At 40.4% G+C, this 24,188-nt stretch overlaps 1 protein-coding gene across 3 annotated transcripts in view; it reads left to right on the forward strand.

The window, feature by feature from the left end:
- pip5kl1 (phosphatidylinositol-4-phosphate 5-kinase-like 1) overlaps nt 1–24,188 on the forward strand; it is a 34,838-nt gene that overhangs the window by 1,227 nt on the left and 9,423 nt on the right. Inside the window, exons 2-9 of one of the 3 annotated variants that reach the window (XM_038270701.1) lie at nt 261–402; nt 3,401–3,628; nt 14,945–14,992; nt 15,084–15,238; nt 18,000–18,124; nt 18,384–18,418; nt 20,380–20,435; nt 20,510–20,622. In XM_038270701.1, the coding sequence (XP_038126629.1) occupies nt 3,401–3,628; nt 14,945–14,992; nt 15,084–15,238; nt 18,000–18,124; nt 18,384–18,418; nt 20,380–20,435; nt 20,510–20,622 (760 nt within the window). In that variant the 5' untranslated portion in view covers nt 261–402. Of the gene's footprint in view, nt 1–156; nt 403–3,400; nt 3,629–14,941; nt 14,993–15,083; nt 15,239–17,999; nt 18,125–18,383; nt 18,419–20,379; nt 20,436–20,509; nt 20,623–24,188 lie in introns of all 3 variants that reach the window. The other 2 variants (XM_038270700.1, XM_038270699.1) reach the window with 2 other exon arrangements.

The raw sequence follows: 24,188 nt of genomic DNA on the forward strand, positions 1-24,188 counted from the left end.
GAAACTCCTTTCTAAGGTTAAAATGTCTGTTCTGCCATTTCTGGATCAGTCAGTCAAACCTGAGCAGGTCGATTGTGTTTATTCAGCAATCAAGGATTTATACACTTCCTCAGATAAGGACTGTTATTTTTGTTAATGTGTGCTTTTAATTTGTAGGAAATGCTGCTGAATGTGCTGAGTTCACCCCTGCTGATACAGAGCAGCGCTCACTGTGGAGCCAGCACCTCTCAGCCTCTCTGTCCTTCCTGTTTGTGCTGCAGCTGCAGAGTCAGTCGGTGTCAGTGTTTGGGTGTGACCAGAGGCTGATGCAGGATCTGCTCCCAGCTTCCCTCAGTCCTCCGGACACATGACCCACAGAGACGGACGGAGCAGAGCCGGACCAGCAGCAGAACCACGTCTGAGGTACGAAGAATTATTCATCCTGCTCGGATGGATGGATGGATGGATGGATGGATGGATGGATGGATGGATGGATGGATGGATGGATGGATGGATGGATGGATGGATGGATGGATGTTTCTATCTCAGCATATTGAAGAACACCTATCAGTGTCTGATTTTACCGTTCTTAAAGAAAAGAATATACGGTTTAATAAACTGTCTTATGCAGGTGTAAAGTAGTGGGGGTGTTGTGATGAGGGAACAGAAAGACCTCCAATAAAAATGAGACTTCAGATTTTCTGGTTCCGTTTTTCCTCCTGGTTTCGCTGCTTGTGTCCCTGTTTAATACCAGGCTCTAGCGAGTATTTCTGAGTCCTTTTGTTTTGTTTTTCTCTTAACAAAGAGATTTAAATCTCAGCGAGTCTTTTCAGTGGCGGCATAAAGCCAAAGGTCAAAGGTTTCAATCAGAAAAAGGTGAAACAGTACCCTCTGGGTGGGGTGGATTGCTTCCTCATGCTAAACACTGCTGTTCAGCGTGAGGTGTTTCCTGTTCCTGATGGGTGGCAGCGTGAAGGGATGGATGGATGGATGGATGGATGGATGGATGGATGGATGATGGATGGATGGATGGATGGATGGATGGATGGATGGATGGATGGATGGATGGATGGATGGATGGATGGATGATGGATGGATGGATGGATGGATGGATGATGGATGGATGGACGGGATGGATGGATGGATGGATGATGGATGGATGGATGGATGGATGGATGATGGATGGATGGATGATGGATGGATGGATGGATGGATGGATGATGGATGGATGGATGGATGATGGATGGATGGATGGATGATGGATGGATGGATGGATGGATGATGGATGATGGATGGATGATGGATGATGGATGGATGGATGATGGATGGATGGATGGATGGATGATGGATGGATGGATGATGGATGGATGGATGGATGGATGGATGATGATGGATGGATGGATGGATGGATGATGGATGGATGGATGGATGATGGATGGATGGATGGATGATGGATGGATGGATGGATGGATGGATGGATGGATGATGGATGGATGGATGATGATGAATGGATGGATGGATGATGGATGAATGGATGGATGGATGATGGATGGATGGATGGATGGATGGATGGATGAAGATGGATGGATGGATAGATGGATGGATGATGGATGGATGAAGATGGATGGATGGATGGATGGCGATGGATGGATGGATGGATGGATGGATGGATGAAGATGGATGGATGGATGATGGATGGATGAAGATGGATGGATGGATGGATGGATGGATGGATAGATGGATGGATGGATGAAGATGGATGGATGGATGAAGATGGATGACAATGGATGGATGGATGGATGGATGGATGATGGATGGATGGATGGATGATGGATGAAGATGGATGGATGGATGGATGACGATGGATGGATGGATGGATGGATGAAGATGGATGGATGGATGATGGATGAAGATGGATGGATGGATGGATGACGATGGATGGATGGATGGATGGATGAAGATGGATGGATGGATGGATGGATGATGGATGGATGGATGGATGATGGATGAAGATAGATGGATGATGGATGGATGATGGATGGATGATGGATGGATGGATGGATGATGGATGGATGAAGATGGATGGATGGATGACGATGGATGGATGGATGGATGGATGGATGATGGATGGATGGATGGATGAATGATGAAGATGGATGAATGATGGATGGATGATGGATGGATGGATGGATGGATGGATGATGGATGGATGAAGATGGATGGATGGATGATGGATGGATGGATGGATGGATGGATGAAGATGGATGGATGGATGGATGGATGGATGGATGATGGATGGATGAAGATGGATGGATGAATGATGGATGGATGATGGACGGATGATGGATGGATGGATGGATGGATGGATGATGGATGGATGAAGATGGATGGATGGATGATGGATGGATGGATGAAGATGGATGGATGGATGATGGATGGATGGATGGATGATGGATGGATGGATGGATGAAGATGGATGGATGGATGGATGACGATGGATGGATGGATGGATGATGGATGATGGATGGATGGATGGATGATGGATGGATGGATGACGATGGATGGATGGATGGATGGATGATGAATTTTTGGATGGGTGGATCAATGGATGATGGATGGTTGGATCAATGGATGATGGATGGATGGATGGATGGATGATGAAGATGGATGGATGGATGGATGATGGTTGGATGATGAAGATGGATGGATGGATGGTTGGATGATGGATGGTTATTTAAATATAGACATTTAAAAGTAAAAATCTTTGTCTCTCTTTTTTATTTAAATCTGTAAAAGCTTCTAATATTTATTTTGAATTTGTGACGATTTAATGATTTAAGCAACAAGTCAGTTTATTGTCTTTAATATCAGGAGCATAAATGATGAATCTAGAGAAGATGTAAATTAAAGGTGCAGAGCTGAGAGGCAGGAGGCGACGCTGGCAACCAAACAAACTCTGAGGTGAGCACACCTGTGACCTCCGGCCTGCACGCCGCTGGCGTTTTGTTAGGCAAATAGGAAAAGGCCTCTGGTCACAAATCATGATGGAAGGAGCTCATTATTCAAATGTTCTGCAGAACCAGAACATTTCAGCTTCCGCCTCTCCGAGACAAACACCTCACCTTAAATTACTGCAAGACTTGAGACATGGTTGCACTTGTGAAATGTTTTAATGAGGAGCGTGGTTCATTAGGCCTGGTGTGGCCCACAGAGCTTTTATCCCATTGTGTTGGTCTCCATGGCAACCCAGTTAAAGACTCCACTGCTGGCTTTTGTTTTCCTCCTCTCTCACTCTTTGATTTCTTCGGTCGGAGCTTCAGAAACCTGGCCTCCATTCAGCGCGGGGCGTCAGGTGACCCAGCCGCAGCCCCATGTGTCACATCCCTCCATGCTCTCTGCTTTTCTGCTCTCCCTTCCCCAGATGGAGATGTCAGCCCCTCCTGGAGCTTCGGCGATGCCCGGCCGCCAGCGGCAGCAGCAGCAGCGCTCCAACACGACGAAGAGGAGGAGGTGGGGAGGTCTGAGGCAGCAGTGGAAACTTCTGGGTCTCTTTGAGATCGACCAGAAGCACGAGTTCTACAGCCTGACCTGCATGATGAAGGGGGGCTTGGCTGCAGCCATCCAGACCACCGTCGACAACCCGCCGACGGTGAGTATCAGCAACCCTTCTCACCGGAAGATGGTTGATGCTCGTTAAAGAAACGCTTCTTTCTTTAAGGTTGTTTGGAGTCAAGGTTAGGCTTTAAAAACTGAGAACATGGTACCATTTGTCAAGCATGGTGGTGGTAGCATCATGCTGTGGGGATAATTTGCTTTGAGTAGAACTGGGAATGGGAATGCTGAAGAAGTTGTGGAGTGTCTGAGGGACCAAGCAGTTACGGTTTCTGTAATGATGAATAGACTTAGACTCAACTTTATTTCTCCCTTAGGATTACTCCTTCAGGGAAATACTGGTTCCAGTAGCTTATATAGAAAACAAAGAGCTAAAGCAAAATGCCATCAAAGATAAAAATATAACAGACAATAAAAAATGTAGTACCAAAAAAAATAGAAAAATGAAAAAAGTTGTAATGTCCTGCAATATGTTTCCTTTAGATATAAAAATATCTGCACAGTAGAGAGCTAAGGGAAGACAAACAGTGGCTGACTTGGATTATTATTAGTACTGCAGAGATATACTGACCTTATAAATTAGTGAAATAGTGCACATGAGTGAATATCCTCATAAGAAATGAATCAGTGCTATGTCTTCACTACAGGGGCCATTAGAAGGGGCCACGGCTAATTGAACATGGGAAATGGCCTCTTTTGGCCCCTGTCTACAACATCAACATTATAGTTTCCATGTCTGCTCCTACAAAATAAAAGATAGGATTTAGAAATATCACCAAAAAAGATATTTTTTTTTTTGTTTTACAGTTAAAATAAAGGTGAATATGTCTAAATCTCGGACCCACATGCAGTGAAACCAATTCAGGGAGACACAGATGAAAAGTTTAACAGGTTTATTGAAGAGTTAAGGCTCGGTGTGGAGTTGCTCAGAACTCAACTCGACCGGAACTGGAAGGTGAAGGGAAGACAAACGATTAGTTCAGGCTCAGTGGGAAATTTCATTCAAGAGGCTCTGGTGGAAGACTCACGTTTCCAGAGAAGTTGTAGAATCTTTGACTCCAATCTGTGTGCTGTTTTCCAGTGTTATTCTGATTCGGTGGAGGGTGGAACAGGGTTACCCAAAACTCCGATGTTTGTTGGTGAACGGAGAAACTGATTGCCACTCAGATTTCCTGCGGTACTTGAATGGGTCGTAATGGAGATGATTGCCTTGCTCAGAGAGTAAACTCAACGTCCTCTCAAGGAAACTGGATCCAAACCTCCTGTTTGAATCCCCAGCTCGGTTTGAGGCTCAGTTGATTCCTCCAGGGAGAGAAGGTCCGAAAAGATCCAGTTTGCAGGATGACTTCCTGCCGAGAGGCAAAGACAAAAACGAAGTTAAAACTCAGCTTGGCTAGAGTACCCAAAACTGGCAAACACTCTGGCGTCGAGGTAGTGGCAGTCAGCAGCTTAAGAACACTCTGCTAACGAGGCAACCGTCATCAGGTGTGTGAGGAGGCGGACCAGAACCAGGCGCCTCCTGCTGGTAGAAGGGAGAACAACACAAAAAGACAAACACAGACTGGAGTCCTGACAGAATATGGTGAATATGGTGGCCATGAAGTGCAAACCACATCAACAAATCTTTAAACATAACTAGAAATAAAAAAAAAAAAACACAACAAAGTCATTCTGCTTATGTTCGCTCAATGAATGTTTGAACAAACATGGCTTCCAGTTTAAAAGCCAAACGGTGCCGTTGTCCAATCAGCAAGGTCTCTGGGTTCCCACTAATGTATAACTCTTCCGGTAGGTTAATGTCATTGTTTATTCTGAAAATTTTGATTTTAATTTTCAGTTGAGTTTAAAGATAATTAAATAAATAGAAATGGAGCCTAGGCGGAAGTTCAACTGAATAAACTAATTACTCGCCTTCATCAACCTATGACACAGCCAATCAGCTTTCAACCACACCTCCACGAAAGCCAATCAGCATCTAAAGTTCATCTTAAAAGGCCTTCGATCCGCAACTCATCCACTACCTAGTGCGCCAGCGGTGGTTGCGACGTGTGACTTGCTTTAGATGACCCCGTTTCAACCCACCTCCAGCCCCTCCTCCACCATCATAGCTAAAACTTAAGAGCATCTGTCCGTCCACTCTTACTGCATTCTGTGTCTTATTTCAATCTGTCCGGCAGAACACCGCCATGTTGAGCCTCTGCCAGAGGTTTCTTCCCAACGGGGAGTTTTTCCTCTCCACTGTCACTTCATGCTTGCTTATCTTGGACAGGTTCTCTCAACCTGTGTTATCCAACTGGACTTCCATCTTCCAGGTCCCTGAGTGAAGCTCTAGTATCACTTCACGCAGTCCACTGGATCTCCCCATTAAGCTCAGCAGACCGTCTCTCCAACCAGCAGTCTACAGACTGACCCACCAGTTTCAGGCCTGGGGGGAAAACAGCCCTGTTTTTTACTCCTGTTCATGCATATCTATTAAAATTCAGCGCTATGTTTCCTGCCGAGGTCTGAGCGCCAAAGACTAAAGTAATTGTATCAATAATGGTCTCTTCCTGTGAGATTTTCAGATTAAAACAGAAGAACGAGACAAAAATGTTTAACGAAGGTCTGATATTTTCATTCACATCAATAAACAGTGATATGAAATAATGACACATTTAACCTGGATATAACATAGATATTCCTGTTGTAGAAATTAAAGGTTTTGCATCATTTCTTGTGAGGTGGATGAAATAAAAACCTGAAGGTTAGACGACAGCATTTTTTTTGCTCTTGACAGATTGTGTTTATAAACCACATCTAGTTTAAAGAGTCTCAGCTGAGCGCAGAGATGATTTAGAAAGCAAGAAGCTGCTGATACAGAGCAACTGCTTTCAGACATTGAAGTGATCCGATTTCACCTCCTCTAAATCTTTCTGGATCCTCAAACCCAAAACATGAGGAAGCAATTTCCTTCTGACACCAGTCAGTTCATACATAACCTCAACTGTTATCAACGCTCAGACCAATTGATCCACTCCAATGAAAGCTTTTAAATCCATAGAAACCTTTTCTGACGTTCCCTCATTCATGCACCAATCAAAGCAACGCATTTTTGTTAAATGTCACAAATAATAAAAGTCATCAAGCAGCAAAGGTCACTGAGCTGTGAAGCTTCCCAACAGCTTTCCAGTAATTGATTTTTGTGCAGCTGAACAGATGAGCTTTAAAATCTGCTCTGTGTGTTTAGATGAAGGCGTGACAGATCCACACAGAGGTTCACCTGTTCCAGCGTATCAATCCCAGGCTTCTCCACACAGCTGGGAAAAGTCTTCCTTTCAGAGAGGTTTTATCATGAAATCATATCTCGGTGGAGCAGAAGTGGCCTTTGGCGACAGAAAGCAGGTCAGAGAGCTGCAGAGAGGACAGATTAACTCTGCGTGACCCGCTGGGCTCGGACGGATGGAAGCGATCAGCAGCAGGAATGACAGCTAACTGGGATTTTACTGGGATTCATCAACAAGAAGCCTAAAGAATCCCATTTAAAGTTGCTTCTTTGTGGAGTGGTTCCGATGTGTGTCAGAACGATCCGTCCCTTCAGTGCAACAATCATACAGTTATCAATATAAATAGTTGGATGCTGTTGGGATTATATTCAATTAACTTCTGTTTATTTCTAAAGCACCATTTCACAACACACGTCATCTCAAGGCACTTTACAGTTCACCAGATCACAGGAGTTGATTCAAAGTTTTCTATCTAAGGAAAACCAGTTGATTGCATCGACTCTACAGCAATCCCTCACACCAAGCATGCTTGTAGCGACAGTGGAGAGGAAAAACTCCCTTTTAACAGGAAGAAACCTCCAGCAGAACCAGGCTCAGTGTGAGCGGCCATCTGCTGAGGCCGATGGGTTCAAGGAGACAGAAGCAGAGATACAAAAAGCAGCTGTAAAAGGCGGCCCCGTCCAGGAAACACACAGCCAGGCAGACAAGCTCTGAACCAGCTCCCATGTCAGAGGATGAAGAGAGCACATCCAGTTAGTCACAGTCAGAGAAACAGGACTACACTTAAAAAACAGGCCAAGCTCCAACATCTATAAACAAAGGTGTTGATGGCAGCAGCACAGCTGATATTTCTCTCCAGGATGGAGTCACAGCCAAACAGGAACAGACCAGATGAAGATACTATGAGAAAAAGCAGAGAGAGCAGAACGTTAGAGATTGAACTAACAGATTCTGCAGAGTGGGAGAATAGAGATAGAATGAAGCAGAATGATGAAAAAGGGGTCCCTATGTCCTCCAGCAGTCTAAGCCTATAGCAGCAGAACTATAGAGATAGCTCAGGATAACCTGAGCCACTCTAACTATAGCATTTCGATCAAACGTGTCAATCAATGCTGATGTGAGAAAACCAAAGGAAAGGCTCTGTTTGACAAATGGCTACACAGTGACGCAATGAGGCATTTAAGGAGGCATTTTGCTTGATCACCAAACATTTAAGGTACATAGTCACATTATTTGACTTTTTTATTTACATGAAAGTACCTTCCTCTGGTTGTATACAACATTTTTGTGACAATTTACCGCATGTTGCAAGCATAGTACTTATTTTTTAGTAAATATAGACTTTCTGTCATTATTTTGCAAAACAATTTCATGTCAGCAGGATTATGTCTCTCTGCATGCATACAATTGGTAAATAAGACGAAGCAACGCAGGAGAGTGAGTGTGGAGATCCTAGTGTGTTTAAAAACCAAAACGAAAAGTTCCAGATCAAATCGAAAAAGGTGCAAGAAGATGTTTGACTCAAAGACGGATAAAACTCACCTTTGGAGGTCACTGAATCAGGAGCTAAAGCTCAGCGAGCACGTTAACGTTGCTGTGAATTTGATGGAGATTTAAGGACATATTGTTGCTAACAATGTTACTGGTCTGTTTTTAAGTTCTATCCTCCAAGCTGTCGTTTTATCGTGAGGCATTATAGTACGCTCAACGCTTTAATGACATATTTAGTAGCTGCACCAATGGAAACCATCTGGCTTTCTGGTAGTTCAGCCGTACCACCAGTAGAGGGCGCCATGTCTGTTTATGTCAGCCCAGTGCTGGATTTCTATTTAGGCTCAAAAAGGAATATAAAGAATCTATTAGGAAAAATGCCTGGAGTAAAAAGCCTTATTTTGTTATAATTAACTATATCTGGGTGTTTTTGGTTTAGGAATATAACCTGATAATATATGAAACTTTAAGGTAAACACAATGAGCATCAAGTCAGTAAATTCATTTTAAGGCAGCAAGAGCTAAATTAATGCTAAATCAATGTAAATCCATGTTTTCCACAGAAAAAGGAGGAATATTAATAAACCAAAGTCAGGATGGCTGACAGGGACGTTGTGTCTGATGCCTTTTACAACTACAATAGCAGATTATTTAATACAATAAATACTGAATATGAGAGGAGTGTGACAATGAAGCATATTTTTATTATTTATATAATCAGGCTGTGAATGAATATTTAGAGCCAACGCCAGCAGGTTGTCTTTCATATAGTTTATTAGGCGTAGAAGAAGTAAAATTTATTTTTTATCCCTCCTCTCCCTTTAAATGTACTTGAATAAACTTAAAGTAGAGTAACCTTCCTGTTACTTTTGTTTTTTTTATCACACACACATAAAAAATACATATATACACAATTATATATCTACATACATACATGTAAACAAAGATATACATACCTACACAAACATATCAAGCCAAAATCCACAAAAAAATGTAAATCTAAATAAGTATAAGTGCATTTTTTCTTGAATTGAGGAGGTAAGTTCAACACTTTGCCAATGGAACAAGACAATTTACATTTGAAACAAGAAAAAAACTATTGAATTGTCTTATTTTAAGTGTATATTATTTAATTATCTTATTTTAAGGGGAAAAAAGACTAATTCCATTGGCAAATCATCTTATCAACATATTCAAATTAAGGGTAAATATGCTTGATTTAAGAAATTTTAAATTATTTTCAGAGTCCATGCATCATCATAACAAACGGTTTTATTTAAACATAATTAAACAGTGAAACAAAATGTAGAGAAAAGCTCCACTGAGGTGAAACATGTTTACTAGATTAAGACCAAGAAAGTCAACTTTTAGAGACGAAAACATCTCCTGATAATGAATGGACTAAATAATAAATACTTTAACTTTGGTTGAGAGTTTTTAAACAGTACCTAAGAGCATTAGTTCAGCAGCTTTTATTTGTCCCAGTATGGGAAATTTTGTGCAGTAGTAGTGCACCTTTCACACACATGTTCACATTTCACAAATCACAGATAAAAAAAACAAAAGAAGAAGCACAAGAGACACAAATATTTAAAAAGATAAAAGTAAGGTGGATAAAAGAGACAGAAATGTAAAAAAAATAAAATAATAAAAAGTAAATAAATATGTGCAAATGATAGCATAGGCCTGAATCCATGCAATATATGGCTATCTGCTTTTCCTGGTAGAGTTAATAATAATGAATTTTATTTGTAACACACTTTACATTTGACTTGCATTTAAAAAGTGCTACATTAAAAAAAACAAGGTTAAAAGACCATAACATTAAAAATAGAGTAAAAAGACAATCATTAAACTCAATACATTGAAAGGCATACGTAGCCTATTCAAAAATCTAAAATCAGCAATTGTAGGCATTTCTAAAAAGGCCTACAATTTAGCAGCTGAAGAGCAGAGGGAATAAAGGATTGTTTGTATCTGTTGGTCCAAACTGGTGGGTATTTAAAACGGGAACCAGAGGGTAGAAACTGAAATTCGTTATGTAGGGGATTGGTATAATTATCCAAAATGGACTCAGCCTTCCTGATTACCTGATCTTCATACATCTCAGTCATGTTTTTCTGTTGAACACCCGTGATCATTAAGGCCTGACACGGACTGGAGTCAGTTTGTTACACAATAAACATAAAGACTTTATCTGGACCGCGTTCGGCTTCAGGCTAATCCCACTGAGAGCCACTGTGATGACTCAGCAGGGTCAGCTGTGCGGTTTCTATAGAGTCGGACAAACATCCCGCAGCACATCTCACTTGTTGCTCCCTCAGATCAAAGAACATTTGGAACAACAGAAATATGGCAAAACAGAAATGCAGCAACTACAAAGAATCTAAATTTTTCACCAACGATTACTTTCCTGCTCTGACTCATTTAAATGTTAAATTACTTGATTCAATATCGAAAGATTAAAAAGTTTTTCCTTGGTTTATGCATCATCCATGTGTGCTCCCAAGGGATTTTAGTAACTTAGGGCCTTAAATAATTAATGTGTTTGGAAAAGCTCATGTTCCATTGCCCCGATTACTTTGATATTTTAGGTGTTTCCCTCAAGTTAGATAAGTATTCATTACTTTTCTGGAAAGAACGCTATTCTGCTGGACCCCCCCTCAGATGTTTGTTGGGTCTGAGATCAGAAACAAAAAATAAGGCTCATTTTATGACATATGGGATCAGTTCCTGCAACAAATTAACTCTGGAGAATAAAAAGAATATACCAACCTTTAAAAAAAAAAAAAAAAGTATTCATTATTTTATTGTACATAATTTCTATTATATTTAAATATTTTTATTCATGTCAGATTGGGTGGAGGTTTTAGAGGAGGACCCAAATGCAGAGACTGAAGCTGAAGGTGCTTTATTAAGAAGAACAGTTACCGAATACAGTTTTCCTTTAATATCTGACCAACAATGTCAAAATGTACAATCCTCCAACTCTGAGATGTTTTAAACGGCAAAAATCTGGTCACATAGCAGCAGTATGTAAGGACAAACAACGATGTAGAAGGTTTGCTGGGGAGCATAAATATGGAAAGTGTCATGATTTTTATCTAAGGTCTGACCCCAAGATGCAGAAGACCAAACAGAGAGACCATGGAAAAGTTTAACAGGTTTATGTATGGTGATGACTCAAGTACAGCTCAGTGTAGAAGGGAATGAGCCCAGTGTTGCTCTGAACACTGCTCAATGGGAACTGGAAGGTGAGGGGAAGACACTGGTTAGTTCAGGCTCAGTGGGAAAATTGAATCTTAGAATTGGAGGAAAAGGTTGCAGACTCACCTCTCCAGGGTAAGATGTCCTTTATGGAATCCAGAGTGAGAGGATTGTACCAGAGAGTGTCTTGCTTGGTGATGGGTGGACTGGGTTACTCCTGTGTTCCCGACTGCCACTCAGATTTCCTGCAGTACTTGAATGGGCTGTAGTGCTGAAAAAACCTTTGCTTGGTGTGAAGCTCAAACGACCTCTTGGGGAGAGTTGATCCAAACTTCCTGTTTGGAACCCCAGCTCAGTTAGAAGCTCAGTTGAACCTTCCAGAGAGAGAAGGACCGAACAAATCCAGTTTGTAGGAAGACTTCCTGCCGAGAGGCAAAGACAAAAACAAAGTTAAGACTCAGGTTGACAAAAACTCTGTTTGACTCAGAAAAACTCAGCTTGACTAGAGAATCCAAAACTGGCAAACCAAAACTTAGGTTAGACTCTGCTAAACTTGGCTAGCATGGCTAGAGTACCCTGAATTGGCAAACACTCTGGCGTCCAGGTAGTGGCAGTCTGCAGCTTAAGAAACCTCCACAGGTAATGAGGCAATAAACTGCAGGTGTGCAGGGGGACCCAGTGAGGATGGGGCACCACCTGGTGGAGGAGGAAAGGAAACACAAAAACAGACCACACAAACTGGATTCCTGACATAAAGAAGTTATAATTAAATGCTATGACTGTGGTGGAGAACATACTGCTGCATATCGAGGCTGTGAAGTGAGCAAAAGATCTGAAGAGATAAGAAAAGTGAAACAGGAGCTCGGAATAAGCTATGCTGAAGCTGCAAAAAGAATCACAGTTAAAAGGATCTAAATCAACAGATGAAAAGCAAAACCTCTGCAGGATTGCTCCAACATTGCAGAGGAATAATTGATTGTTAAAAAGGTTTTTGTTCTTTTCAAGGTAGAAGTGATCAATTGTAGTGCTCAGACTGCAAAGAAAACTGAAAAATCAAAATACAAGTGAAAGCTGCAGAAAAGTACCATCTCTCACTCAGTGGCGGCTCTAGACCAAAATGTACCAGGGGGGCCAGGAGGGGGCCAGCGTGTTTTCATGGGTGCACAAAAAAGCATTTAAGCATTAAAATTCTAAATGTCTATTAGGTCAATATACATTCAGAATTTAGGAATTTACATGTTTTTGACTTGATTTAAGTTTAAATTACAGTTTTCTATAAAATCTAAATTAGAATTTAAGAAAAACTGTTAAACTCAGCTGTAAAAATTAGAGTAATTTTAAAATTTTGTTTTGAAAAAACATTTAGCAGATGAAAACTGGGATCCTATCTCAATACCAATGCAGCTATCACCTTATTGTTTTTAAATAGTTAATAAAACAGAATTTGTAAATAAAAAAATGAAATAGATCTAAAGGACCAATCAGTAACCATGTCTTTTCCAGCGCAGATCATCATTAGAATTTCTTTGAGTATTATGTGTAAAGTACAGGGGCTAGGGCATGATCTACATGGGCCATGGCCCCCGTTGGACCCTGTATAGAACCGCCCATGCTCTCACTTCAAGAAGTGAGAGATTTAAACTGGGAAATGGTTGAAGTATAATGGGAAAATGAGTAGGAGCGTCAGAAACTGGCAGAGTCACATAAGCATAAAGACAAATGAGTAATTATGAGGGCATTTTTAATTATGTTTTTCATTAGGTTGGCTTAAAACATACAGTTTGCAAAACTATTATTTTGTTAATTTTATTTCAATTTTCTTTTATTTTTTTTCTGGGGTTTGTTTCCTGTTTCTTCATTTAACTCCTTATGAGTTGGTGGCGGTAATGCGCTTTAACTAGTTTGCCGAACGCCATAAAACACTACGAGAAGAACAAGAAGAAGAAGGTGGTTTCTTGCAGATTTATTTATCAAAAAAAAGGAAACAGAAGCAAAAATCCAAAAACATAAATCCTCAGAAACTGCAAAAATACAGAAATCTCATATAAAGTGGAAGAAACAAAGCAAAACTTTAAAAAATCTGCATCTGATAAATGATGTTCTGCCATTTTTTGTTTAGAAAAAGGTTCAGTAAATTAGATTTGAAAAAAGATAATATTCACCTAAATTCCGCAAGTTTAGTGAAAGTCATTTTTGACTTTCTATCTCTATTCTCCCACTCTGCAGAATCTGTTAGTTCAATCTCTAACGTTCTGCTCTCTCTGCTTTTTCTCATAGTAGCTTCATCTGGTCTGTTCCTGTTTGGCTGTGACTCCATCCTGGAGAGAAATATCAGCTGTGCTGCTGCCATCAACATCTTTGTTTCTAGTTGTTGGAGATCGGCCTGTTTTCCAGTGTAGTCCTGTTTCTCTGACTGTGACTAACTGGATGTGCTCTCTTCATCCTCTGACATGGGAGCTGGCTCTGAGCTCGTCTGCCTGGCTGTGTGCTTCCTGGACGGGGCCGCCTTTTACAGCTGCTTTTTCTATGCCTGCTTCTGTCTCCTTGAACCCCAGTCGGCCTCAGCAGATGGCCGCTCACACTGAGCCTGGTTCTGCTGGCGGTTTCTTCCTGTTAAAATTGAGTTTTTCCTCTCCACTGTCGCTACATGCATGCTTAGTGTGAGGGATTGTATTTGAGTCAATGAGTCGATGCATTCAGCTGGTTTTCCTTAGATAGAAAAATTTTAATCAATCTGACTGGATGATCTGGTGACCTGGAAAGTGCCTTGAGATGACGTGTTGTGAATTGGTGCTATAGAAATAAACTGAATAGAATTGAAGAAAATTACTTTGAGCAGGAAGGATCTCCTGCAGAGGTCAGTATTGCTGCAAAAATTTAAATCTAAATTAGTAATTTTTTCTTAAAATAAGTGCATTTTTTCTTGAATTTAAGGGGTAAGTAAGACCCTCTGCCAATGGAATAAGAAAATTCACATTTAAAATAAGAAAAAGCAAATTCGTTGTCTTATTTCAAGTGCATATTATCTAATTATCTTATTTTAAGAGTAAATATTCTCATCCCATTGGCAATAAATCTTATTAACCTACTCAAATTAAGGGTAGATACATTTAATTTAAGACACTTTGACTTATTTCTAGATGTTTTTTGCAGAGTATGTGGAGAATCCCCGACAAACTCTGTTGTATGAAAACATTAAGATTTATATATCAATATATCCACAAATTCCTGTATTTTCACTTTAACTTGATCATTTTCCAGCTGATGGGAGAAACAGACCCAGGTGAAACAAAGCAGCGTGGTTCACTAACCTGAAATATGACGTCAGAATGTGAGTAGAAACCCTGCAGAAGGTCTGATGTGTTACATTCATCTGTTTTCTGCTCCAGAAGGACCTTTCAGAGGAGGATTTCAGGTCGGAGGTCACACAGGTCCATAAGGTGAGGTTGACTAGAATAACGATAAACACACAGATGGTGAATAGAAGCTTGTTCTAAAGGCTCAACATGCAGGTTTGCTTTGTTCATGTAGGAGTTCACGCTGGAGACGTTTGCAGGCCCGGTGTTCGCCAACCTGCGGGGATCCTTAGGAATAACAGAGGAGGAATATCAGCAATCTCTGTGCTCCGAAAGCTGCTACCTCCAATTTATCAGCAACTCGAAGAGCAAAGCAGACTTTTTCCTCACGTAAGTTTCATCCTAATAAGGATTCTGCTGAATACTGAGAACTCTGCATGTGGCGCCGTATTCAGGCTGGATGAAAACACTGATACATCAATCCTGACTCAGGACTTTCTTCTTCGGTTTGTGTTGTTTGAAGGGAACATTTTAGCTCATATACGATCAATATCTGTAATTTATGATCAGCGATTCAGGCTTCATCATAGGATGTTCTCCTGCTGATGGAACCACATCATCTCAGTCCAGAAACACATTTTATAGATTGGATCAAAAAAGCCTGGAGGTTTGTTTCTTTTTCTGTTTTCTTTCAATGATAAACTTAAACGTGACATTTTAGTTTAGAATATTTGATCAGATCAATAAAAAAAATTAATTCAGGTACAAAGTATGTCTAATGCCTGCTAGCAGGTTTTCACATTTTCATATTTCTATTTTATGATGAAAATTGAAATTTTGAAAAGAAAAAAAATAGTTAAAAATAGAATAAAAAACGAAAAATATCACATAGTCTTTACTTTCTGGGCTGGGATTTCCTGTGGAATGAGAAGCAAAGACGTATTTCTATAACCTGACAACAGCCAGATGCATGTCTCGCTCCGCCTAGCTCCGGAGCTGGGCGGAGCGAGACATGCATCTGGCTGTTGTCAGGTTAGTATTTCTATTGGTCGGCACAAAAGTTTTATTGACCAAGAACGAGTATTTGATATATTATATTATGTTATATTATATTAATTCATTATATTATATCATAATATTATAAGTGTATTTGAAGGCTGTACAGTGGGGCAGTGGGTAGCACTGCTGCCTTGCAGCAAGAAGGCTCTGGGTTTGATTCCTGGGGTTTGACGTTTGCGTGTTCTCCCTGAGCATGCATGGGTTCTCTCCGGGTACTCCGGCTTCCCTCCAGCTTCTTATTGCCCTGCGATGGACCCAGGTTGGACCCCACCTCTCCCCCGCAGACAGCTGGAGAGGCATCAGCACCCCTCGCCACCCCGCTTGGGAAAAGCGTGGCGGAAAATGGACGGATACGCGTATTTGGTTTGAAGGGAAGAGATACGTAAAATGCATTTTGGAAAGAATGTAGTTCTTAATACTTAATCTAAAAAAATAAATAAAAAATCTCAAATCTGAACAAAAAAATAAATTTTAATAAAGAAAATATGAAAAAAAAGTTGAAAAAATAACATCTGAGAAAAGAGCACATTTTCTCTGTAAGCCTTTTTTTAAGGTGAGAACTTTTCAAAATTTAATTTCTGGATTGCATTTATTTTTATTTCCATTTGCAACAATTGTGGTTTAAATTTGACTCCGTGCCGCGTAGCGGGTGCTCAGTCGTCTGCATTGGTTCCTTTCCTGTTTGTTCATCATCTCTGATATCTTCGTGTGTTTTTCACTAATGATGAGAAGAAAGGGCCATGGTCAGATTTTAATGATGCAGACTCTACTTTAGTCTTTCTTTAAAGAATTTCTTTAAAGTAATCCATCATCCCGGATGACCTTGCTGTCATGATTTGATTCTAAGATCTGACCCACATGCAGAAAACCAAACAGAGAGACCAGGGGAAGGTTTAACAGGTTTATTGAGAACTGGTAGAGATGGATCCAGTGCTGCTCTGAACACTGGCGAACCGGGACTAGAAAGTGAAGGGGAAGATCCAGTGGTTAGTTCAGGCTCAGTGGGAAATTTTAGCTTCAATTTGCAAAAGGGAATAAAGGCAACAGGACTCACTTTTCCAGAAAAGGCGTCTGCATCCAGTGTGGGTTGTTTCAGTAATTGACTCGTTGGAGGGCGGACAGGGTTTACCCAGATTGAGGTGTTTTTCTTAGAGGAACGGAGGAGCTGACTGCCACTTAGATTTCCAATTGTACTTGAACGGTTTCTTGTGGAGATGACTCCCCTGCTCAGTGAGAAGCTCAAACAATCCTTTGGGGAAAAAGTGGATCCAAACCTCCTGTTTGAATCCCCAGCTCAGTTTGACGCTCAGAGAATCTTTCCAGGGGGAGAAGGTCATAAAACATCCAGTTTGCAGGATGACTTTCTGCCAAGAGGCAAAGACAAAAACAACAAGTTTAAGACTCAGGTTGACAAAAACTCAGTTTGACTCAGCAAAACTCAGCTTCGCTAGAGTACCCAAAACTGGCAAACACTCTGGCGTCGAGGTAGGTCAGTCAGCAGCTTAAGAGTCCTCTGGTAATGAGGCAACCATCGCAGGTGTGTGAGAGGACCAATGAGAACCAGGCACCACCTGGTGGTGGAGGGAAAACAAACAAAAACACAACCCACACAAACTGGATTCCTAACACTTGGTGCTTTGCTGTTCCGCTGCATTGAAATGAAGCATTTTTAAACCTTTCAGAGCTGTTTAAGAAGCTCTGAAAGCTTTAAAAAAATAATAATAACAATAATTGAACTTTATTGATCTCACAATGGAAAAATTTACCTCTGCATTTAACCAATCCCCTTGGGGAGCAGTGGGCTGCCATCGTGCTGCACCCGGGGAGCAGAGTGGCAGTCTGTGGGAGTGGGACTCAAACTCAGTACCTCAGGGTTCCAACCAGTAGGCCGCATACACTGCATGGGGAGAATATATATTAAGCCCTGAGTTTAAATGTCCAGCAGGAACAGTTGTACCTGAAGATCCTCCAGAATTAAAGCTTTTTCACTCAGTTTGGTTCAGACTCATTATAATCAACACACATCCTACTTTATTGTTAAGTTCTATTCATATTAATTGAATCGATGCTTCTTGTGTTTTTCCACCTCTAGAAATGATAAACGTTTCTTCCTGAAGACTCAAAACAAACGGGAGATAAAATTCCTTCTGGCCAACCTGAAGATCTACATGGAGCATCTGAGGAATTACCCACATTCACTGCTGGTCAAGCTCTTAGGTAGAATTCACACACCTGACCCACAACCTGAACCTGCTTTTAAACCAAACATCCTCAGCCACAGCTAGAGATGACCTGCAGTTTTCAGATTACAACAGAAACATTTTAACGGAACCTCGCCCCATGAGCTGCAGGAGGCATTTCTTCAACATGATGTGACGTTATAGTAGAACTTCAGCCCGTTTTCTCTGATATCCTCTGCAGTAAATGCTTCTCGGTGCAACTGTTGCACTTATGATCCCTTTGCTTTCCTTTTCAGGGGTTCACAGGATCCGAATCCCGCGCAGTCGGAAGGTACTGATCCCATTTTAACTCGGTTCTCCAGCAGATTCTTACTGATGCTTTTCTAAATCTATATTTGAGAAAAGGAATTTGACATTTCTAAAGAGAAATAGAAAGAATAAGTTAATGAGCACCTGCCTGATAACAAGAAGCAGGCTTTCATATCTCAGAAAGAATTCCCTAATGCTATAATCTGAGGAGACTCCAGAACAGAAGAGAAAAAAAGGGGTAGTGTTGCAACGATACCGATACCAAAAGTTTATTCAACTATTGTCATCCATTCCAGGTAGGCAATAAAAAGTTCTACTGGGCTAACCTGACTCCGCCAGATGGATTTGCTCCGCATATCCATCTGGAAACCTTCCGTTGAAGTAATTTTGGGAAGGGGCGAAAATACTGGTTAGCTGATTGGCCTATGTTGGTGATAGACGGGCCAAATAAACCAATCAGATCAACGAAGCATATGACGTACTAACAGAGCGACGACGAAGAGGAGCCAATTGATAGATCAAACTCTTGCTGAAACCAGTCGGGAGAAGAGCAAAAACATCTTTTCCTCTGAGAAAAGCCTCCAGAGCAGTGTTTTGCTCTTCTTTCAGTGAAGAAATACTCTGTAATTCCCATAAAACTTGCACGATAGCCACGCTAACGCTAGTTTCATCGGCTGAAGCCGCCATGTTCTTTAGACTGAACTGTCGCGCTTCTCGTTGCGTCACACCTCAACCCGCCTCAAAGCCAACGCTGATTGGACGTTCGTTTGGTGAACGGCTCCAAATTTTCTTTAACGGAGAGTCTCCAGACTGATCTGCGAGTGAAACCTTGAAAGCTCGCGAGATCAGGATGGTCTCAGGTGGCTAGTGTTGGGCACGTTACTTTGAAAACGTAATTAGTTATAATTACTAGTTACTTCTCCCAAAAAGTAACTAAGTTACTAACTGAGTTACTTCACAATAAAAGTAACTAGTTACTAGAAAAAGTAACTATTGCGTTACTTTTGTGTTTCTCGTCCCAGTAACCCTCACCACCTAACCCCCACCTTCTCGCCGTATGATTCAAAAGCCAACTGAATAGAGCGGACGACAAAGACAAGATCTATCTATCTATCTATCTATCTATCTATCTATCTATCTATCTATCTATCTATCTATCTATCTATCTATCTATCTATCTATCTATCTATCTAGGCTATCATTTGATCGTTCACGCTCTCCGTAGTTCCCCTGTGGCGGCACAGGGCGACTGTTACGTGCCTTTAGCGAGCGTACGCGTTTCCTGTCGCTTGTGCGGTGAAATGGCCGCCTGCGCTGTGCGGAGATGCAGGGGAAACCGTACGATGGGGAAACGCAGCTCGATGTAACACCGGTATTTCCATCTGGAAAACGCTGTTTTGCTGCTGGAGTCCTCCTGACTCTCCATCTCTCTGTGTTTGCTCTACGTTAACACCTGCCAGCGGAAACACCCACCTACCCAACTTACAGACGGAATCTCACTATACATCAGCAATTCTCATCCTCCCCTCTCTCATGACAAGGCGCGCACGAGTCCTATCATGAAAAAAGGTTAATTGTGCGACCTGAGTAACGCGCAGTAACGGGGTGTCGGCAATAGTTACTGTGTTATAGTTACAGTCAAAGTAATTAGTTCGATTACTCATTACTAAAAAAGGTAACAGTGTTAGTAACCCTTTCAACGCCGTTACTCCCATCACTGCATCCAAGTAGTATGCAGATCGTCATATATACTCACACATTAATTTCAACCCGAGGGTATCAGTATCGGCCAATACTGCACGGCCAGGTATCGGGTATGGGGGCCAGAAAATAGCATCTGGGCAACACTAGTTTTTAATTTGTTTGATGGTCTCAGTCTCCTCTTCTTGTGTTTTTTTTTTTTGTGGATCAGAAGCTTGAAAGTAGCAGAACCACCGTTTTAAACCCTCTTACAGAGCATTATTTTCTGTTTTCTCATCACAGAAATACTTCATGGTGATGCAAAGCGTGTTTTATCCAGATGATCGCATCAACGCCAGGTGAGTCTGGATCCTAGGACGCAAACAGTGCAGAAAGTTCTGGGTTTAAGTGTGTTTTTTTTTCTTTCTGCCAGATACGACATTAAGGGCTGTGAAGTGAGTCGCTGGACCGAACCGGCACCAGAGGGGAGCCAGATCATCGTGGTCCTCAAAGACCTCAACTTTGAAGGACAGTTCATCAGTCTGGGTGAGGATGTTATTATGGTGATGAACAGCACTTAGACTTCCACAACTTCTATTTTCATTTTATATACGGAGAGTTTATACAAAACGAAATTCATTTAGTGCAGATTTTCAAACAGTAGATAAACTTTTCCGTTCCTTAAAGTGTGTAATGTAAACATTGTGGGAGAAAAAACATGGTGCAAAAACACGCATAGATATGGAAGACCAGAGCATTAATATATGTGGTGCAAATCTGCAGTGTTTTGGTGTTATTAGTGAGATGCAGAGTTTTTGACATGATTTAGAGTTTTTTCAACAACACCCCCTGCTGGTCAGACACTGTACTGCTTCCAGTCCTGGTCTGACAATTGAATTATTTTCAGTGTTTTAGTTCTTCCATTACCAACACCAGTATATGGAAGCCCGTTTTTCCGCCACTCTGTAAAAAATAAAATAAAAATTACTCATTATAATGAAATAGTATCTCATTATATTGAGATATTCTTTTTTTTTTTTTACAGAGTAGCGGAAACAGGCTTCCATACCAGTATGAAGGACCAACTCTACCATATTTAAAAAACAAATACAGAAATGAATAAATGCTCAATAAATAAATAAGCATAAAATAATTGCCCCCGAAAATACAATAAACAAATAAATGTAGGTAGTAATTAAATTATACAGTGATATATAAATGTATATATCTCTTTTAATTAGCTTCTTTATTTATTGGCCTTTGTAATAATTATCTTATCTATTTATTGTCCGTTATAATCTTCAACTTTATGTATTAATTACTTATTTTTTAAGTATTCATTTCATGTTATAATGTTTTTGTCTGTTTTATTCTTCCTTTGTATTTTTTACTCTAGTTATTTCTTGAATGTTTTTAATTTCTGCTTGTCGTATTTGCATTTTTGCCTCATTATATAAATGAGGAGGGCTGCATCTTAGAGGGTCACCTTCTGCCCATTGGTCTGCTCAGAGTATTAAGTTAAAAGTTTTATTTTCTGTCGCTTTTGTCCAATTTAAGTACATTTAAAGATCATTTGAGGCAAGAACACTATACTTTTAACCGTCACTATTAGGTGTGTAAATCACATCCATCATTGCGATTCGATTCAGTATTGATTTCCTGACCCAAAGATTCGATTATTTTCGATACTCAAGAATACACCACGATTCGATTCAATTCGATTAATCGGTAAATTTTTTATTTTTTTTACACCTTACAGGCTAAACATTTTCAAGTTCGAAATAAATAAATGAAAGCTGTAATATCGTTATGCATTTAAAAAAAAAAAAAACAACAGCAAATACCAAAAGTAGAAAAGTTGCATCAAAAAATACTGCACAGAATCAGTGCAATGAGTGCAATGCAATACCTCGGCTTCAGATGTCCCCGCCCCCTCCACAGACGCTTTTTCCAGCTGGATCTCCGCTCTTTTTGGCCCTCGTGTCCCTCCATCGTCGGACTAAACTCGCCCCCACTTCCTCGCCGCCTCGGCCGTATCTAGACCCACAGCGTGTAGCTCAGACCACGCTTCAATATTGAGCATAAATCAAAAATGTCTGCGTCAAGCTCACTGCGACACACTGCTGTAAGAGTATAACCAGGAAGCGCGGTAGGAGGGCAAAATAGGTTTATCGCCACCACAGCACGGGAGGGAGAATTACGCCCAGGAGCAAATGAATAAAAATAGACCGGAGGAAAAAAAAACATGAATCCATACTATTGCGGACGTGTCGATGCATCGGATCGTCGGCTGTTGGATCGATGCTTCGATACAAAATGATTATTATTTACACCCCTAGTCACTATATGGACTATTTACTGATTTAATGCATATGCTGGTGAAGGTTCTCAGTCATCCAGGTCATAGTCATTCCAAAAATATTAAAAACAATCCACTGGACTTTGTTTCCAAGTTTGAAGACGTTTTGCTTCCCATCCAGGAAGCTTTTTCAATTCAAAATGTCATTTTGCCAGATTATCGAGTCACTTTTCAAATGAACCCTGTTAAAAACATGGCTCAATATATATTCTGTTAAAACTTTAAACAGAAGCAGTGTTTCAGAAACCCCTCCGTTTGGAGACGCTCCTTTTCGAGGGATTAAAGTCTGTAGATTCTACAGAAAAAAGAATAAAGCTAAGATCAAAGCCTCATGTTCGCATTCAAAGAGTCTAAAAAAAGCATTTCCATTCAAACTATGTCATGTTCACCACAAAGGTCAGTGGATTTAATGAAACATTCCAGTACAGCAGAGCTGTGAGGTGAAAGAAAGCAAAATGTGTGTGTTTTCTTTTTTTTTATGTTTTATGAGCTCTTTATAGATCATAAAACATAAAAAAGTGTCAACATATTGGGTAATTCTGTTTTTTGTAAAACATCACTGCTTCAATGCAGTTGAATGGAGAACATCTGTTTTTATGTCTTTTCACACACATTTAGTCACATTAAAGCTACAGTGTGTAATAATTACAGGGATATACAGTCAGAAATGTAATATATTATACATAACTATGTTATTTATCATCATCTACGAGCTCAGCCTCTTAACCTCAATATTTGAGTTGCCTTAGAATTTGTTATTTATAATTACATAGGAGCGGGTCTCGCAGCCATGGAGAAAGACATCTTTGCGCTACGGCACCGCAGAACCAACAAACTAGTGATTGCGAGATCTCCAAAACGTCACAACGATGTAGAAAAAATAACGGGTATATTTATTATCTTAAGTCTACATGAAATCTATACCCTACACAGACTAATGAAATACTATCTGTAAAATTATCTATGTAAACAAACCTCATCACTTGAGAAGGTAGGTGATGCGGACGTCGTGGAAGACATTTTGTCCCGTAACGCTCGCCGTACTGTTGGGGGGGTGAAGCGGTGGGGGGGAGATGTTCATGTTGCTGCAGTCTGCAGTCTGACCACTAGATGTCGCTAAAAGTTACACACTGTAGCTTTAAGTCCTGGAGTCTCAAACATTTCCAACAAAATAGGGCCTGAGTTTGTAAAGTTTGTAATCTGGTAAAACAAACTGAGCTTAGAAGCGTAAGGTCCCTCACTCCATCTGACCCATGTTTACGCAATAACACAGTTTTATTTGTGCTGCTGTCTGTCAACTATAACTATACAAGGGTTGACGTTAAGGATTTTTACCACTTGCCCTTTGGGCAAGTGACTTTCACATTTCATTTGCCCAGAAACAATTTTTACTTGCCCAGTATGTTTGATAAATATAGTTCCTAGTATTCATTTTTGTATATATATCAATGAAACATGTTTGTTTTTTTAAATGTTTTTTGTAATTCAGTGTTTTTTAAGTTTCCTGGTTCCTGGTGTGTATATGCATGCGTCAGATAATGAACTCCAGCCTACATTACCGTGTTAACATGCTTTTCAATCTTTCCTGCTCATTCTTTTCAAACTAAACTTTGCTTTAAACTGTTGTTTGATTGGAAAAATATAAATTGTAATGTTAAAAATGTAAAAAAAGATTTGACAGGTTCAAAACTTACACTACTACTACTCACCAATCTAACATGTTTAGCTCTATAACATTTAAATGCACCACTCC

The sequence above is a fragment of the Cyprinodon tularosa genome, unplaced genomic scaffold (assembly GCF_016077235.1).
Source record: "Cyprinodon tularosa strain WSP-4 unplaced genomic scaffold, ASM1607723v1 ctg773, whole genome shotgun sequence".
NCBI classification, from domain to species: Eukaryota; Metazoa; Chordata; class Actinopteri; order Cyprinodontiformes; family Cyprinodontidae; genus Cyprinodon; species Cyprinodon tularosa.